The sequence below is a fragment of the Corvus moneduloides genome, chromosome 2, assembly GCF_009650955.1.
Source record: "Corvus moneduloides isolate bCorMon1 chromosome 2, bCorMon1.pri, whole genome shotgun sequence".
Classification (NCBI taxonomy): domain Eukaryota; kingdom Metazoa; phylum Chordata; class Aves; order Passeriformes; family Corvidae; genus Corvus; species Corvus moneduloides.
The window spans coordinates 83,360,855-83,381,594 of NC_045477.1; the positions used below are offsets into that span (position 1 = coordinate 83,360,855).

The 20,740-nt window shown below is 37.6% G+C and overlaps 1 protein-coding gene across 5 annotated transcripts in view; it reads right to left on the reverse strand.

Moving 5' to 3' along the window:
• FGF14 (fibroblast growth factor 14) overlaps positions 1-20,740 on the reverse strand; it is a 386,777-nt gene that overhangs the window by 7,950 nt on the left and 358,087 nt on the right. For all 5 annotated transcript variants that reach the window (XM_032100142.1, XM_032100140.1, XM_032100145.1 and 2 more), the window contains one exon: positions 1,367-1,565. In XM_032100142.1, the coding sequence (XP_031956033.1) occupies positions 1,367-1,565 (199 nt within the window). The remainder of the gene's footprint in view (positions 1-1,366; positions 1,566-20,740) is intronic.

The following is a 20,740-nucleotide window of genomic DNA, read 5'->3' on the forward strand; positions in this document are numbered from 1 at the left end:
GCTTCTGGAAGACTGAAATTAAATGTCTTCTCTAGAGTACATAAGGCTGGTTATGATCTATATCTTCAGAGTGGCCCATAAATGTGTTTAGGGCACTTTGCTGATTAATTAAAAGAGCTTGGTGAAATAACACTGTGACCTACAAAATTATTATGTTGAACAACATGAAATGGAACTATAAAGTAAGGAATTATATAGCAGAGCTGTCATATTTGATGATTCTCATAAGCAATGTAAATCAAGATATTTCTAAGCATTGTGTAAGCTATTTTGATGGAGTCTGATCATCCAAACATTATTGAAAAACAGTAACTTTTTTCCTAATCCATAGGAATTTGCCTTGATTTTAAAAATGCACTGGCTTTCCCTCCCTATAATTCTCACTTTAATACAGAGGGATCAAGATATAAAGTATTGATATTGTTGAGAGCTTATGAAACAACTGTAAGCTTCCACAAGACAAGGTAAGCACAAAGGCATCAACCTAACTTCAAATAAACATAAGATTATTCTGATTCTTTCCTTATGATGAAACTAAAGTACTTTACAAACTCCTTCAATCAAAAATTTTAAGTTAAAGTATCAAAAGAAATTGGACTGCTAACCAAAGCATTACTCAGGTATGCGTTTTCAGATGGTAAATAACGAGATAATTTTCAGAATGACTGAGGCTATGTGTAGCAATTAGAACAATGAGGAGTGACATCAGGACAAGAAGCAAAAAGCAGCATAGGTTTATAAAGGCCTGCAGAATACATAGGATAACAAAAAAGTTCCAAGATATAAATGGATTTTTCAGAGAATGTGACATCATTTTGGTGTGTAAGGTTACTGTGACTGCTGTTTGCTCCTGTCTTGGTTTAAAGGCCAACTTACATGAGTTGTGTACATTACTCCAATTGGCAAAGTAATACAACATGGTTTATTTTGTAGAGAGACCTTTTGTTTTGTATTAGAAAGCTTTTACTTTGAAATGCTAACATTTCATCTATTCCCTTTATAACTCCCAATCATCCTACAACATCCATTATTTAATTCTGCCTAATGAAAGGACTGTTTTCTCACTGCAAGACTCACAACAGTTTTTGTCCCTAACAGCAGAATATTTTGAAAGCAGCAAAAGGCTCTTCCACAAAAGATTTCTTTTCTTGTAGAATGACCTCTTTGTCCCTGAAAAAGAGTTTTTACATATGCCCTTTGTAGCATCACTACACAGAAGCACAAAACTTCTCCATGAAATTTTGGGAATGGCATTGGGATTGGCCCCTGTGTGGGGCATGCACATTCAGGAAGGGCATTTTGGAAACCACTCCCTCTTCTTGTGAGATCTATAGGGAGGTCTTGCCAGGGATGGACTGAGCCTCACCTTCCAATGGCTTGGGTAGAAAATGAGCTGCTGGTTTTGTTTTCTTCACTCTGTTTCCTTTCATGACCTGCCCTTCTTTGTTCAGCCCCAAAAACCAGGCCCTCCCGGACTCCTGTTGTCTGTAGAGCATGGATGAGTAGATTACATAATAATTTTCAAAAACAGACTCCTTGAATTTGCACTCTGGTGTAAAAAGTTCCTGTGGGAAGAAAAATAAATGTTAAATGGTATCTCCAAAGTGCAGGATTTGTTTTTTTAATGTACAAATACTTCGTGATAAGTTGTATATATGAGTTATGATAAGGTTCTGCTTTAAAACTAGAAGTACCGTCTTTCTCGGGAAGACCTCCAGTGAACTTATTTCACTTCCCATGCATGCCTTAGTTTACCCATCTGTGCAACAGAGATAGTATATTTTTAAAGTAGAAAGGGAGCCACACAGGCATAACAGCACTATTTAAAATACAGGCATAATTATTGTTATTATGCCTATTTTTCTGATAGGATATACTTATAAAGATTAAGAAAGTCTATGCTAAAATAGTATTAATGAGGTATCAGTTGTTCTGTTTTAACTGAATGCAGCAGACTCCCTTCGGTTAACAACAACTAATATTTGATGCTTAAAGTGCTGCTACCAACATATTGACATATACAGCATTCCCTGTAGTCCAGGAAAGTACCACCACAGGAAATACTATTCTGATGTACAAATTTCTGGACAAAGAAAAGTATTTCCTACTGGCATCCTCAGCATTCATTCCAAAACTAGAATTTTTTTTCAGAAGTTACATTCAATACCAGCAGTTGTCCTAAACTCTATATAGGTTAATCTAAGCATAAACTTCTGTAGTCCAAGAGCCAAATAATAATTAATATATATATATTAATAACACAATTAACTAGCAAAATAAACAGTGTGAACATACATAGAGATAGAGATTACCAAAATTATTTGAAAAAACCCAGCAAGTTAGTAAGCAAATAAATATACATTTAAAATATCACAAGAAAATAGGATTCTGTGTGAATGTGATTTTTCCGTCTGTGGACCTATCTGCTGAAGCCTGTAGAAGAAATAAGACATAAAAGGAGAAGGTAGATGTGGGAAAGGAGGAAGTAGCTTGCTAAGTTTTCAGAGCTCAAAGTTCTCAGCCCTGAATACTCTTTTTATCTTTCTTTTAGTTATCTTTCCTAAGAAGTGAAAAAATCTAGAAACATCATATTTTTTCACTTCTCCATTCACAGTATTTTTTTTCCGTTTCTTTTTGTTCCTGGCCCCATGCAGTACTGAGTTAACACCCAGCAGGCAGTGTATTTTCAGGGTCTCTATGCCATCCCCAGCTGCTGATATACTGTAAGAATTTCACAGCTGTTTCTGCCACAGATTTACTTTCTGGAAATCAAAGTCCTTAAAGACACAGTTCCCCATACCAAAAAGCACCGATTAAAGGCTTTTCTGAATGTGCACTGAATGTCACTTGGTGCACAACCTAGTTCTCCTAATGTGGTGGCGTACATGGTATTTGTCTTGCTACAGCTTAAGTTACCACCTGTAAGCAAAGCTGTCTTGAACACCGGGCACACTATTAGCATTCTCAATTATGGACTTCAGATTAAAAATAATTGATGTATTTTATGCAGCAAGAGACTAAAAGCAGTTATGGAGCAGCTGGGAAATAATTTGTGAGCCTGCTGTAAAATAGGTTGCTTTGGCTGTGTCAGCCAGTACACTTCGTGTCTATAGGTTGCACTCTTACAGGATGCAAAAAAATATTCTGAATTGTGCAATGGGCATTTTTTTGCACTACCACTTCTTTACCCCCATGTGTACAACTGCCTATATATAGATATGAAAATGCAAAAATGCAAACAGAGTCTGTACTAGAGGCACTGAATACTAATGACAGGAAAACACCTTAACTGCACCTTCTCCTTTGCCATGGGGCTTTTTCTCTCTGTTTGAAACTTTAAGACATCTGTTGTTTGTGTTACTCTCCTTTCTCCTCCACTGATTTCAAGTCACAGTAGGGCTCAAGGAGACTCAAAATAAAACCAGAAGGCAGGGTGGCATGCTAGAGGGAATGCCTGTTAAAGCCTAGCACAAGAATTTACATGCGAGTCGTGTTCCTTGGCTGTTGAAACAGCAGATGCTTATCAGGAAATGCCTACACAGCTCTCCTCATTGCCTACTTCACTGAAAATGCTACCCCCTGTGTTCCCCATGAAGTTTTACTTCCTTGTAACGCTCAATTACCATAAACACTACTTCTTAGCCAATACTCATATTTTTTGTGCTATAAACAAAAGCTGTTTATCATTCTATGTTCCTCCGTACTAGAGCTGGTTGGCTGCCTCTAAACACTATTTGTATGTTTTCCCTAACAATATCCATTATGATACTTAAACAAGGTTCCTTCAATTCATATCTCTTCTCTGAATCTCTCATTTCTTTGGCATTGCAGTAGTGTTTCTGACAGTGCAGAGTATATGAAGTAGTAGGCATTTACTTTACCAAGAAAAAAAAAAATAGATTATGTCAACACAATTATTTGGCTACTCCTGGACAAACTGGCATCATTACTACTATGTAGTTAGGAAAACCATAATAATAGTCTGATAATTCTTCTTTTTTTTTTTTTTTTTTTTTTTTTTATACAAGGAAGAGTCAAACCCGAAGACTGTGTTCTACCTAAAAATACTGCAGCTATCCTACACCAGATATCCAGGCAGGGCAACATCTTTGGACAGGGTTTGCATTCATCCAGTATATTCGGAGGCCATTCTACCCGAGTTAAACTCTCAGTCGAATGTCCCTTAAATATATGTTGCTTTAAAGCAGACTAATAGTTCCAGCAGTGTGGGGAGTATTCATTAATGAAAATTAGGCACCTGACAATTACTATACTCAACTGCGGACACCAGTTCCTCTAAGGAAAAAGTTAATCAGAAGGAGACTTCTGAAATGGCCCCCTTCCCTGGGGCTCAGGTGAAATTGAATATTTCTAAGTTAAGTTAAGAGTGGTGCCTAAAGTCTTGCCTCAGACACCATCTCAGCTGGCTGAAAAGCTGTACTGAATTTTCTCCAGTAAAGTAGCCATAACACCTAAGATGTTGTTTTTGCATGTACCTAGGTCAAATCTAGATCTGTATATCTGACTTAACCCAGTAAGAATTCCCAGAAAATTACTAATGTGCTAACAGCACTGACTTACGAAAAAAAAATCCGTGGGCGACTTTATTTAAACCTATTGTTGGGGGAAAGGTGGTACAGTGGAGTTTTAAAAGGGAAACGGAGTGGTGAGGACACTCCCCTAGGCTACCTCCCTATCTGTATCCAACCTGAAGGAATCCAAATCTGCATCTGGCTGACATGAATAATTTAGATCTTCCCTGCAAGAATGACTTTTTGGTTTTTGATCCCAGGACATTTTGTATTAGGAAGTGAATGAATAAATTGCAAAACCAGACATGACTTGAAAACAAGAACTTGTGCTCAGGATTCCTCTTTCAAGGTCAGAGCCCAGATTTAACCTGTAGTTTTATATAAAAAATAGTTTTATCCTGTCAAAGCAACATTTGAAAAATAAAGTGCATACCAGCTGCCAATTTCCAAAACCCCAGGAATGGATTTTGACTGTGAACTGCAATCTGATACAGCTTCCTGGGTCCCAGAGTGATGCCTTAGGTTTTAACTTTTGTATTTTTCAAATCCTGAACTGCTTAGTATGTAACTCTGAAACTTCATACAGCCTTCATACAGCTAACATAGCCTGTTAGCTACTGTTCTCTCATGCTGGTTAACCATAACAAACCCTCTCTAGGTTTGCCCTTCAAGGACACCTTGTTGTCCCAGGTCCCAAAATACATAACTAAAGCCTCTGACAGGGGGAGCAAACGTGAGGTAATTACATTACTACGTGAAATCACAATTGGAGAATTAACCCTCATATGCAAATGGACCAAACTTATAAAAGTGTTAAAAGCCTGTGACCAGGGGTCCATCTTGGGTGGAGCCCCTTGGAGGCTTTTGACTCCCAAAGCGTACCTTTGAAGGCCTTTCAAATAAATACCAGCTTTTTTTCTCTTAATCTTGGGTAGCCTCTGTTTTCAGATAGCCACTTCAAGGCATCAGGAGAAGTGAAGGATGTATTAAATTATACTGTGCTGACAAGAATTTTCTCTTGGATATTTTTTCTACATTCTCACCAAATTTTTGCTAGATGTGAGTCCTATTTGGAGATATTTTAATTCTTCTAGTTGCAGTAGCATTAATTCATTCACAACACAAAGATTGTGAGTTCAAACCTGTGGAATCAAAAGTTCAGTCATTGCAGCATTCTTAGTTTTGGGGCCCCCACCAGCTGCCAAATCTTAGCATTATAGTATTCAAAATGATGGGGTTTTACCTCATGGAATCATGTGGTGGTATCAGAATCTACTTTCATATAAGAACAAAACACAAAAGAAATAAAAAGAACCATTATCCAAATCAAAAAAGAACCATTATCTTCTCAAATCTGGGAGTTCCTGAACATCAGAGCTCAGGTTACTGAGCTGTGTGGTGTCAACACAGAGATATAAGGGTTCTTGGAAAAAAGTAATTCAGATGACAACTGAGATGAATTCCCTACCAAGTAATGTCATTCTGTCAATCAAAAGCTGAAGTCTGACATGATAAAGCTAAGCCTCAATGTCAGTCAACAATATGGCACTGTAGCAAATGGCCATAGTTCAAAATCAAAGTACAGCAAACTTTATTGTCCCACAAACCATTGAGTAATTGAAATGATTTGAATGGATTATCCCTGTAACTTCTAATTGCTGTGATTTCACAATTTAGTTTGTTCAAGTTAGCTAGCTTTAGTGAAGCTGCACATGTCCTGTCTTAGCCATGACCTTTCACTTAAAACAAACCCCACAAAGCACAGCATTTTTCTAGTACAGGTCTCAGAAAGAAGAAATATGCTGTGAACCACAGAGTTAAAAAGCAAAAACTAGCACGACAACACAACTAGCCACATCACTTCCAGATATTGTTTAAAAATTAAATGGGCACCAGCAGTTTTAAATTATATTTCTGTTCAGTAAATCAACAATGAACTGTCAGGACTGAACACAAACTAACCTTCCATTGCACACCATGAGGGACAGCATAAGAACATGGCTCTACAATGGTCAGCTGTACCAACAATAAGGGCTCCCACAAAAGTTTCCTACCTTTGAGTCCTGAACCTTTAAGCCTCTTTAGATTTGTGTTTTATTCTGAAATATACGAAGGAAGGGCATTAGTTACAGCTCACAGAAGTGATAAAGCCAGCAGCAAACAAGGAGGCAGTGGACTCCCCTGGAGATGGGCACAACAGGACTTGTTCATCAACCAGGCAGCAAAAGCGCAGCTGTAGTTGGACTAGCTGCAGCTTCTCCTTGGTGCCATGCAGAAGACACAATTGCAATACAAGCTCAAAGAGATTGCCAGGCGAGGAACAGCCAGTCTAATCAAGCACTGTAGAAAACCCTGATACTATTCATTATTTGCACCTAAAAGTACAGATTATGGAACAGGACCTCAGTGCTTTTGAAGTACAGGCCAGGCGGAATCTGCCTGATGTGAACGCCTCACATTTCAAAAAAAACAACACATCCAATCAATGATATCAGCATGGGTAGGTGGTTATCAAATATTTTTTTTCTGTAGAAATAATGACAAAGGATTCTTAAGGACAGACTGGAGAAAGGGCAACGCTGGCTTTGTGGAGACTTATGAAAAATTTCTGCAGAGGGAGAAAAGCAGCATAGAGTCAGCACAAAAGTGTTTTGAGAGTTAGAGGCTAGCAACACAGGAATAAAAAAAGGAAATTACATTTTAATAGTGGATAGAAAGGTTGGAAATGACTCATGAAGACTGGTCTTAAAGTGGAAAAGAAGCAGTTTGCTTAATGAGGAAAATGCACTCAGAAGAGAAAAGAAATAAGTTAAAATAATGAAGGTGGGAAATGAACTTTGTGGCAGAGTTGTGAACGGAGACTGTGGAGGTAGCACTGTATTGCTCAGTGCAGGAGGGGAGGATGCTGCAGTGATCGAGGTGTGAAATTATGAGATCCCAGCAAACAGCTGCAGTGCAGTGGAATGGCAAAAGGCCTTGTCATAGAGGTATTTGTGCAGCAAAACCTGTAAGATCTGGAGGCTTCACCTGCACATGAGACTTGGAACACCTAAATTGATATTCCAGTGACTTGCTGCACACTGAATTAGGTGAGTTAGACTACCTTCTTACAGTAAACTTATTTGACAAATGCTGGTGCAGGAAAACAAAATAATCACTTAATATTTCCCATCCATAACACCAAATTTTCTCAACACTTTAAATGGCTAGAAGTCTGCAGTTTGAAATTATCTTGTGCATGAGCTCCTCTTCAAATGGCAGAAAACACAGCAACATGTGGTTACGTACCTTATGAATTAAGGAGAAATTTGTATTCTATTTACTGCAGGTTCAGAAGACATTTAGCATGTCTGGCCTAAAAACCCCTTAATACAAGCACAATTTTTAGACATTAGAACAAGAACGAGCAAAACTGACAAAATTTTCTATGTGCAAACTGGCCAAGTAAGATACGAAGGAACACAAGACAAGCTTTGCAGTCACTTTACTAACTAACTTCAAAATAAAAGGTAGTAATAGCTGAACCTGACAATCCTATAGATGTCCTACAAAAGCAGCGAACACTCACAGCCCCTTTCACACACTTTCTACCATTTTCTGACAGAAAAGTTCCTCAATAAATTTCTACAGTCAGAGAACACCATTATTGTCTCTTGTAAGCTAATGTTATTTCTGTCCTCTGGAAGATTACTAAACATGTGGTCTTTAAAAAAGAAGAAAATTATAAAAAGAGGACTTGCTATCATGCAGGTAAAAACCAGGGATGATCCTTGCTGGTTAAAGAATCACTGAGAGTACATTAAAATGTCAGCGTGCGAAAGAAAGCTTTTAGCTACAATTCCTGTATCTCACTTTCAACTTCTGAAAATGTGACTATAACTGCTTATAAGGAAATAAAACACAACTTTTGACTAAATTTAGGCAAAAGTCAATGTAAATTAATTCTATTGCAAATATTAGCACTTACTTAACTAGGATTCTAATTAGTAGGGATATGAATGGTAATATTGATCATGTAGCAATTCTTTTATTCATGTACATTCATAAGCACATAAAATAAGGTCATGAATAAAATTCACATGGCATACATAAAGATAAGTTAACAAAAAACAGCTTGAACAGATCTCTATGTGTTTAAGAGGATCACAGAATCATAGAAGAGTTAGGGTTGGAAGGGACCTCTGGAGATCATCTAGTCCAACACCCCTAACACTGATCAAATACCAAGTTTGGCTTAATTTTATGTCCAGATTGGAATCATAAAAATCATTAAAGTGAGAAAAGGCCTCCAAGATCATCAAGTTCAGCCTCTGTCTGAACACCACCATGTCAACTAAACCACAGCATAAAGTGCCACATCCAATCATTTCTTGAACAATTCCAGGGATGGTGACTCCCTGGGCAGCCCATTCCAATGCTTAACCACCCTTTCAGTGAAGAAATTCTTCCTGATGTTCGACCTGAACCTTCCCTAATGCAGTTTAAGGCCATTTCTTCTCGTCCTGTGTCTGCCTGGGAGAAGAGGCTGACCCCCACCTGCCTACAACCTCCTTTCAGGCAGTTGTAGAGAGTTATAAGGCCAAACCAAAATATAGCATCTTGGTTTACAAAAATCTCCTTATTTCACAACAGATAGGTTGCCTTGCTTACAACTAGAAGCTATGGCCATATTAATATATAATTTATAAAAGGCAATAATATTTTTTATGGAAGGCAGAGCACATGCTTTTTCATAAAGTTACCATTTGAAAGACGAAACAATGATGTCAGAGAAAAAGAATATTTTAAATACTAACTGCAAGAATGATCCCAAATTACTACTTATATATACTACCCAGGAGAAGTCATCTATTTCTCTCTCCTACTTACATAGAAGCTAGTATTATGTTACAAGCAGTGCTCTGGTATTAATCTTCTTTTGACCACTATATACAATTCATAAACATCAACTCAGTGGGATATGGCTGAAATAGAACAAACTTCCTTGATGTGAGAATTTCTGATATATGTTATTTAAAGTTGGACAGTTTTACTTGAAAAATGACCTAATGTTTGTGAAATGCAGCCCATCATGAATATCAGAAACATAACCCTCACACTGGGAATAAGTGAGTAGAGGTTGTTTAAACTCAAGAGAAAGTTTGGGGCAGCATCCTGGAAAAGGGTACTAATTTTCAAAACTGTCTTTATGGCATTCATTCCAAAACTAGAATACTTCACTAAATGCTCAAGAGTAGAACCACTAAAAAAGTGCTGCTTCACCTGAATAAAAGAAGCAAAATTTATTTTAGAAATATTATTGAGAAGCCAAATTTGTACCTATGGGTTTAGAATGGTCTGCAGCCCACCAAGAGCCATCACATGGTATAGAGTACTGTCAAGTATCCCCACAGACACATAAATGAGAGAGAAGCTGTGTTCTGCTTCATTCCAGCTCTGAACTTTCACAGAAATGTGTAGTTTTCGGCTTGGGTACATCTTTGGCTTTAAAGAAAACACAGCCAGAATCCTTGTATCACTGAAATGAGATATTCGTTCTCCCAGAGCATAATCTCCTCCCCACCTAATCCTCAGCCTCTACCTTCCCTTAAGATTCAAATATGCAGTAAAAATTGCTTTAAGGCTTCAGCTTAAACACCAACAATAACTCCTTGCGGTATCAACACAGAGAGACATCCTTTATCTCCTGTACAGCATCTGTGATTAAAGAAACCCAGTGTCAATAAGAAAGGCAGATGCCCCAAGGCATGACTAAGAGAAATTGCATGCATTGTAGGGAATATTTTCTTCCAGTATTGTCATGGGGGCTTTTGGAGAAGAACATGAGTAAACCAGCCTATATTTGATGGTCACTTCCACTCAGAACAGCTGTAATTCATCAGCTTGTCAACCAGGTTCTCATCTAGAAAAGGTCAGTGCCAAGGGAAACATGGGACAGCACTAAACTAAGAGACTGAAAGGAAGGATTTAATGACATAGCTGTTGAAACAAACCACAGTGGGATAGGGAAGAAATTCTCATCCGGTTGCCCATCAATCCACCGTTCTGTCCCTGGATGAATAATGCAGGAGGAATACAGAGACATTCAGTCATAGACCAAACCTTTCCAAATGACAGTGGCATTTTTTGACACAAGTTTATCCAGACACTTGAAGTCATTACTGTAGACAATCTTCTGCAATGCAAATGCCTCAAATAAAACTAACTATAAAGAAAAATGCAAAAAATAGTTATTGGAAGGGCCAAGCACCCAAAAAGAAGCAAGAAGGATGACTTTTTCTAGTTGTTTACCACAAGGCAATTTCTGCTCCTCTCTAATACACTGAAATATTGGATAAAGAAACATTATTCCAGTTTTTGCCACTATTGTGCAACATCACATGGGATGGTATATTTTCATATATATGGTGTTTTTGTAGACCTCCCTTAGTATGATAGTATGACATGTCCATAACCATGTACAAATCCAAAAGTAAACATAAATAAGTGCAAATTTAGAGGTATTTTTTACAGTATAATTTAGGCTCCTTCAGTTCTGTGTGTTCCTTCCAAAAGATGTGTGAACTTATGAAGGTTCAAAATGGGTGTAATTTACAAGCTGAGAAGCCAGAAAAAGTTGCAGGAACACCCAAGCTATATGAAGTGGCCTACTTTAGTGTACTCTTTTCTATTTCTTTTTTCTTTACAGTTGTGAGCCTGTTTTTTTGCTTGCAGCCTTTCTTTATGACCTGTCAGTGTATGAATTATCCTGTCTAAAAATCAACTATTCTAAAAGACAGGAGCTGGAATAAATAAAATTCAGGACAGTAGTTATATGAAATTATAACTATATTATTATTATATGAAATTCTTGCTAATATCTCTTTCTCATCCTTCTGCTGTTTTACACTCGGTGTTCATAAGAAGAGCAGGAAAGGTAAATTCAGAGAAACCTTAGTCTGAGGAGACTTGTATAAGGCAAAACTATTGTGCAATGAATGTAATCATATCTCTCAGAAAATGCATTAGCTAAGCCTGCTCTTGGTTTCACAACTCAATATAAGCTGCAGTTGATCATGGAATGCTGGGAAGCACAGGGAACAGAGACAACTTTTAGATGTTTGTTACTTAGCTCTTGTTATACAGCAAATATGTGTTTTAGGAGAAGCCACCAGTTTCTTCCTTAATTCACTCTGCATCTTTTTGCCCATCTTCGTTCTTCTGCTTTGGAAGCACAACTAAATATTCAACAGGCTTTCCCCATTTCCTTCCAAAGCAGCTTTCACATATGAAGACAAAGGGCTCTAAATCCATTCTCTCCTTTTCCAATGAGAGGATAGAAAATGATGGACACCAAACCAGAAAGACAGCCAAAACCTGACAGGTTGACAAGTTCTTAAATATTCTGTACCATTTCCTGTTTTCTGCATTTTCATTCTTTCACAAAGATAGATGCCTATAGCACTGTTCCACTTAAAAATAAAAACTCAGTGCACATAGGATGGGCCACCCAAAAAACTGCTGAAATATCTTTCCAGAAAATATAACACAAGAGCAAACTTGCCTGTCCTGAAATTAATAAATGTAAACACAAATCCAAAAAGTATTTCTAGTTAGGAAATATTTATATATATATAGAATGCAAATAGCAATATTCACTTAAAATATTTCAGTTCATCTAGAGATCTAAAAATATGTTCCTATTATTATTTAATTTTCACACATCTACATAATTGTTACTTCAAGTATCCATTATCAGAAGAAAGTTGAAGTACAGAGACTCATACCAAACACTCAAAAAATGTATCATGAATCAATACAAAAGAAAATCCATTCTGTCTCCTGTTTTAACTAAACAATTAATGGGAAATAAAATGCCAGCCACTAAAAAGTATTTTTGTGGAATGGCATCACACCATTAACCAGTCGGAAATTGTGAAAAGAAACAAGTCAGACAATTTTGGGTATATGTTTATATGCTAAAACCTCAGAAATTTAATGTATCTCATTAGAAAGGAGATGATTACATGCAACTCTTAACACACTCAGCAGTGATGCTTGTTTTTGTTATGGATGGGTAACACCAAGGTGGTTATAGCTACATCCTGATGCTCACATAAAATTCCTCTTTCAGCAGCAAACTTGTAAGGGTTGATGATGAACAAGGTGAATATAGATGTCTGGCAAAACCCATAAAGGTACAAAAATCAGAGTGGTAGCAAAGGATTATGGATTTTTATCTGCCTCAGTGTTACAATATGCATTGCAGAGCCAAAAAAAAAAAATTTTTTTTGGAAGTAGTTTTATCAAGTAGTTTTGGTAACAATAAACAAAGAAAGATTTTTGTCCAGAGCTCCTGCCGACTGTGTTATAGTCAATGCCACTACTTACTCAAGATGCTAGAAATCTGATCATCTCCTAAAAAATCAGTTGTATCAAGCCAGTACTTAACTCATTGTCTGTTATAGGATATTCTATAGCTGTCCTGAGAAAGTCAGAGGTTAGTGTTACATAGACACAATATATTTATCCTACAGCAGCTTCAATCTATTCATGAACTATCCCAGTGAATAATGAGATGAAAGTATCCAACTTTTAACCCTTTTAATCGACTCCTGAGGAAGGAAGACTGTAAAACATAACAGCTTTTTCAAAGAGGCTCAGCTGCTGTGAATATATTTCCAAGAAAGCAATGAGGTTTTACTTGAGATTACCATTGCTTTTATGGCTACTTGGAATTTAATTTACATCAACTATGTTCCTGAAAAATGGAGGATCTTCCTCTTTGTCAACATGGCAATAAAAACGCATTATCTATAGATTTGAGTGGCTAATTGCAAGGATAAACTGAATTAGAAAACATATATTACTATTGAACTGTGTATAAAAACAATTGGAGGATCAGGGTCAAAACTCTAGCCAATTCAAAACAGTAAGTTGATCTGTAACCTTCCCTCAGCTGGTAAAAGAGACACAATGGGTACACATATTAATGTGCTCCCTGCTACATCATCTGTAAGAAGCAGGGGCAAACTGCTAAATGCAAAGAAAAGACCGTTTTAAGGTCTTAGAAACAGTCTTCTGATTTCTACAGCAAAAGGCATGAAGGTGAAAATATCAGGTATTTTGATTTCCAGGTTTCTTGGAAGCACACTTTTTTACTGCTTCACCAAAGCTGAGCACAGTTTTCATGTGTTCCTGTCACGAGAAAACTGTGCATCAAGCCATACTACACACAAATTCTGAACTTCAAGGAATAATTCAGAAGAGCTGGAAAGAGGCTGAACTGCAGACAGTGAGTTGGTGAGTCCCAGCTGATGCCTGGTGATGCCTCTGTAGTTACCCTGATCTCAGCTGTCTCCTTGCAACAATATTTTAATATTTGTTGATCTACATTCCATTTTTCTTGTCCATTTCCTTCAAGTCTTTCAAGAACCTTTTGAATCTTTCTCCCCCAATAATCAAACCATTAGCATATTAAAATATTGCTACAGGTCAGAGGAACTCCTTGTCCTGTGAAAGCCACGGTGATTGCACACCTGTTTCTATACCTGTATATGCTGAGGAACGTAACTGTTTACCTTGACCTTAGGTTTGACTGCCTGCTTATACTTTCATGTTTAGAGCTATAAACGTGCAATTTGCTTATCCTCAGCTTTATCTGGATTTCCAATTTCTCCCACTGTCCTAAAGGCATTGCATGACACGTATTCATAAAATCTATCAAAGTTACATGTATGTTCTGCTCTTATTCCCATTGGATTATCTCACTAAATTCTTAAAATTGAGCCAAAACGCAGATGAAGGACCTGTGTTTAGATTTAAACTCCTGTTCCATTTGTTTACATTTCTCTTAGCTTCTACTTTTTACATTGGTCCTGATAGATACAAGCAGTCCCACATAAATCTGTGTAAAGAGCCTATTTTTCAATACTTATCACAACTGAATTTTGTCCTCATGCTTGTATTAGAGAATTAGATATGGATGTGTTTTCTTTTCCCTGAAAATTCCTAATACTGTTCCCTTTGTATAATCAACAGATTGTTTTTTTCTTGCTGCTCGTAATTCCCTACAAAACATGATTTTTTAGACACATGAGCTCTACTGAAGAGGCAAGCAAATGTGACCTTTCGACTGGGACTGGAGCAGTTGGTGTGACTCAGTGCCTGTCAAAGCTGATCTCACCGGTGCTAACTCACAGTGGTCCCGAGGGACTGCCCTGTGCTGCCACATCTCCAGCCATGCCCTCTGCATCACTGGCACACCCCGGACAAGGGGTGAGCCTGCAGAAGTGGAGTAACTCACAAATGAGCAACACGCTGTCTGTGTCCATGATCTACAAGGGACAAGGTCAGCATGGAACATAGACACAGTGTCATACCTTTTATGCTGTTTAAAATGCATAAAAACAATGACTTGAGGAAGAACAAATGAAAGAGTGGACATGGAAATGGAGCTTTGACTGCAATAAATGAAAGATTTCCCAAACTATAAACTATTTTCTGTACTGTGCTGTCCCTGTTTTCTTTTCTTTTTTTTTTTAATTTATTTTTTTTTAACTGTGAGTTTTAACCCCTCATCAGTGGTATTTCCTCAGGACTTTATTCATGCCACTTCTGTTCTTTTGCAAAGACTTCAGACAGCTACTGAAAAAACCCCCACTGAAGTTGAGAGATTTTACCCATTATTGTTCTGTTCAAATCTCTGATTTCTGTAATGGATAGGGTATAAAGTGTGTGAAAATAACACTAAGGAGACCCAGTCTGCTCATAAAGGGTTGGGACTACTGTATTTCATTTAAAAAATTGAGATTGCAGAGTCATTATAGGAGAAATCAACCAACAGAACACGCAATTGAGCACCTAAAACTTACAGCAGGTGGCAGCTCCTCTTCTTCTGCCTCTCTAGTTTGCCTGTCAGGTATTTTTAATTGTACTTTTGATCTAAGCAAAAGCAAATAAACAGGAAAAAACCCCAAGCAAGCCAAGACATCCAGAAGTTTTTGAAATGTGGGTATTTTTCTACTGTATAATTTACAACAGCTTGGTACAGATTTATCACTAGGCTAATCCAGGGTTATTTCTTTATACACGGAATGTCTCAAACAGCTGCAAAAAAGAGAAAATTCTTATATCTTAACTAAATAACGATCATTTGGCAGACCTACCAGTCTTAAAACAAAATGGGAGCAGCAACTGGCTGCAGTTTTTTCCAAACAATAACACAGTCTTAATATTAAGTAAAAAATAAACATTTTTTTTTAAATCCAAATTTAGAGATTGGTTCACAGTACAGTTCGTCTGGATCCTCAAAAATGTAACATCTTTTTGGCATTTAGACCTGGTCCTCTATACTGATACTCCACCTTGCACATTCAGTATTTCACCAAGCATTCAAAGGTGTCAGCAGGAAGCACCAAGATATTTGGAAAATCTCAGGGTGTGAAGCAGGCTGCCAGTGACAGGCTGTGACATTCCAAATGAGACTGCTAAGAAAAAGAAGAAACCCTCTTCTTCAGGATGTGCACTGACATGATGCTCTGTCAGTGATTAAGAGATGAGTGCTGCTGCAGGGAGCTGCCTCTGCAGTGCTTATAGGTGTGTCTCCTCTGCTGCTTCTGGAAACCCATCCACCTGCGAGTTGAACTCTTTCATGGGAAAAAAGCAGTAATTGAAACAATGCTGCCAGTAAACACAAAATTGGAGTCATTGGATATACCTGCTTACCCAAGTCACTAATTTCAGTGAATAAACTTTAATTCTCTTATGTACTTGCATGAGATCAATAATTAGAAAAGAGGGAGTCACCAGGAATAGCACTCACAGTTTCTGCTGAGGCACTCAGTCCCCCGCAGTAACAAGAACATGTTGTTTACACTCTGTGTGATTTACATCAATAACAAAACTGGTATTTCACAAAAAGACAAACAGAAAACTTTTTATGTTTTTCATTTCTGTCAAGCTTTATGTCTTCAAAGGTCTGTACTAGTATTTCCACCCACCATTGACAGCAAACAGAATCAGAAAATCACAGAATGATTTGGGTTGGAAGGGAACTTAAAGACCATATAACTCCAAACCCCCTTGCCATAGGAAGGAACTCCTTCCACTTGCTCAGAGCCCCATCTAACCCGGCCTTGAACACATCCAGGGATGGGGCATCCATGGCTTCTCTGGGCAACCTGTTTCTGTGCCTCACCACCGTGAGGGTAAATAATTTCTTCTGAATATCCGATCTAAATATACTCCTCTTTCATTTCAAATAAATAAGTTGGGAAAAAGCTTTTGGAGCACATCTAGAAAAACCTGTAAAATTGAGATTAAAGCCAGCATTCTCAAAGGTGATCTCTGATTTTGAGATTACCTTTTAGCAGCAATACCTGGAGGCCAGATGGTCAGCTATGCAGTGCTGGGCAACCTCTGGTTTGCTCTCAGCTGCTCTGGGGCTTCTGAAAATCAGGCCAGGAATTTTGGTGCCCAAATATAGAACTGTGGAAATCTACTCAGAAACTAGTTTCTCTAAACTCACAAAATCAGTCCCATTTTTCAGTCCAGCTGAAGTGCTTTGCTTGCCAATGTTAGGCCTCCTCAGGAAGCCCCAGGAACGGGCAGGAGCCTTTTCAACACTGGTTGTCACTGTTATCCCTATGTTGTCCTGCCTATACCTCCTGTACAACACTCAACAAAGAGTTAGATATCTCACTATCTAACTTAAAAAAACCAGTCCACATCTAAACACATATGCAGATCAAATGCAATTCAGAGCTGTGGTTGCAAATCAATCCTCAAAACTATTTAGTGTGGGGGTGAATAGATTTCCTATTGGTGTTTCATCAGTGTTAAGTGTTTAAGAAAAAGGAAATCCACTGAGTTCAGATAGATTAGGAGAAGTGCATGGGACAAAGTTGTGCTATAGGACAGAGAAAAACCAGTACAGATGTTCAAGGTCTCAGTCATATGAATCAAAAGCAGAGTTCATTTGGGCTAAGACACTGTGGGTAAATGAGCAGGTATGAAAATATTGCTTATGGAAACCTCTCCTCCCATATATTCAGTGAAGTGCTAGGCTTTGCTTGCAGAGCTTCTTGTAAATTTTATCACTGAAGAATGGCATTTTTCATCATTAAAAAAGTACCTGGGATAGGCTAAGGATATAAGGTCCTCAGATGGGCCTGAGGACATCCGGATACTCAAGTAGCTGGACATGCTACAGCTCTGCCTCATTTTTTTGGCAGGAGGCTGTCAAATCTTCCTGCCACTCCTCCCTTTTTAAAAATCCCTCATCCAGCTTTCTCCAGGAGATGCTAGGAGAGGCAATGACCCCAGGATGGAAAGGCAAGCAGATATTAAGAATCTCCCTGCTTTGCCAGCCTTCTTCCCAAGCTGAATCCATGCAGGATACTTATCTAGATCTGGAAAGTGAAATATTCATAAGACAACTAAGTTGCCACAGGTTGCAGCCTGACACTGTAAAAGGGGTTAGAATTCTATATAAAACACTTTATCAGAGCTCCAAAGTGAACAGGAGGTACCTGCTGCTCTGAAGTGATATCCAGGGGAGTACCATCCACCCCCTGCCTCAGCTGATCAATTCCTATTAGCCAAGCTTTTTCAGAATCTGAAATTACATAAATGGAGTCATGCTTACAAAGAAAAGGAGATGAAAACCTTCTGCTTTATTTTTCTAACCTATTACTGCTTCCAAAATGCTATTGTAGGTATTTAATTATCTACTCTTATCAATAATAATAAAGTGATACAATATTTGAGAAAAAAAATCTCCCTTCTCTACTCACATAGAATCTGTCTCTTGCCTGACACTACTCTGGCTCACGACTTGAATAACACCCACAGTCTGCATAACTTTTACCAAAAAGTTATCTGGTACCTCAGCTTGTGTATCTATTAGATATGACTGACTCAAACCTTATCTACGTAGAGTTACAAAGTAGAGGTAAAATTTTGAAATATTACAGCCCTCAGAAAACTGATACAAAAATACTTAGGATCCTCCCTGGGACATAAGAATTAATACTTTAAGTACTTGGCTCCACGCCTCTGATAAAAGTATACTTGTTTTTATTACTGAATGTGAGTTATTCTCTTTGGTTAAACGCTAGATTTTACATTTAGCTTAAAGGAAGAGCTATACAGCTACCCCTGGCCAGAGATTTCACCAAGTACCAACCAGTAAACACCTAATATTTCACATCAGCATCACTCCATGCCCACCATCACCTAAAAGTGATAGCCAGCCTGCAGAGTGAGCTTCAAAGGCCCTTAATTGAAGCCCTGAGTTTAGGATAAACAGATCACACCGTGAGGACACTACAGGGATGTCATTAAAGGCACTTTGGTCAGGACCAGCCTGGCTCCTGCTGGATTTACATGCTCCTGGTATGGGGGAACAGGGAGTTGGTGCTGGGGCACAGCAACTGTAAACAGGGATCTGAGTCTCCCAGACAAATTGAGCCATGATTGAGCCATGACAGATATTCAACATCGTTTTCTTTTGGATTCTTCCAGGAAGCCCATCAGTCAGGGTGGGCAGGTGAAGGAACCTGATCCTAGGTGGGTCATGGCTCAATTTATGAATATTAAAATAGGCTCTCTTTCCCTTTACTGAAACTCAGAAGATACCAGACTTTAATTATCTTGGCCATTTCTTTATTATGCATTTATTAGATTCCACTTCTAAAATCATGTCCTCGAGCAATTTAATTTTTACATCTTTTTAACTTTTGGGGAGTGCTTTTGTTCATAGGTCACTCCTTGTTTAATTCTCAGGATAAAGGCCTTCTGTAGGTATCACCATATTTAAAAGTAAATAGTTTACCACCTATATTTCATGAAATATATTCTTCTTCCCTTTAATTCACTGCTCCAAAAGAAAAACCCAAATAGAAAATGGAAAAAAAGGGGGAAATCATTCCTGAAAAACATTCTGGTTTACATGTGTTTAAATGAAATGTTAAGCACTGTGCAAAAATTATAATATTAGTATAATTTTATGTATTTTAATAGCTTGAGTATTTCGCTGACTTGCTGAAACCTCTACCAGGAGTCAATCCTTGGGGCCAATGAGCAAAACAGCAAATAGAGCTGAGTAAAAATACTCTGGAATAATTTATAGTCTTTAATGTGTTTATTTGCCTAAATGTAATATTTATATGATTCTCATTTAAGAAATTACTTAATGAAACATAAAATGTTATGAGCTGTAATTTATTTTATTAAAATAAAAATCAGGAACACATTACTCATATGGATAGTCTCATCTGAATTTAATCCCTATTGCTGGGCACTCTGATTCTTTCTAAGGTTCAGAAGCCTCAGGTACATCACTTTCAGAAAACTGTTCATCATGAAGAATAGAGAGGCCCTACAACACTCAGGAGAGATCTTATTATGTTTATTTCCCATGGATTAAAACAGCAGCCTTAAAAACTCTCAAGTGCCTTTGACAATAACGCCCCAACCTGCAAACATTTATAAATATAAATAACCTTAATTAGTATACCCGATGTTAGAAGGACACTCATATATATAAACTAAAATATATGAAAAACATCATTATCTTAAGAGAAGTACTCTGAGAAGTATTCCAGAGTATTTATTAATGCTGGCTTCCTTAAGCAGACATGGAGGTGGCCTCATCTATATCTGCCACTGAGAAAGACACAGTTGAAAAAATGTGGGATTTGGAACCTAATCTATGGCAAAACCTAATATTTGGATTAGGATGGATTGGAATTATTTTCTCTCCTATCCTTTCATAACTAAGATATTTATTCGAAAGGGAAAACTGCTCTCACAAAATACTACTGTGCATAAGTAAGTAAGCTGCACATGATGTGGATGTGAATGACAGTGCAGGGAACTAGGTCAACGATATTGTTACAGATAAGAAAAAAAAAAAAAAGAGAGAGAATACAGCAGCTAATCTAAAACCAGAACACAAATAATAGCTTTTTAAAAGTCCTATATCGTTTAAAATTTTTCAAAGTCCCTTCCTTTTGTTTGATTAAATTTATATTTTTTTCTGTATTTCTGTTTTCCTCATACTACAAGATGATCCAATTTTTTTCTCGTGAAAGATCAGATCCCCATTTCTTCAACAGCAAAAAAAATTCTCACATTTGAAACCGAGAAAGAATTATCATTTTATTCCATAAGTCAATATATTTAAACATCTGTTTTGGCAAACTAATAATCCCTTTTTCCATTCT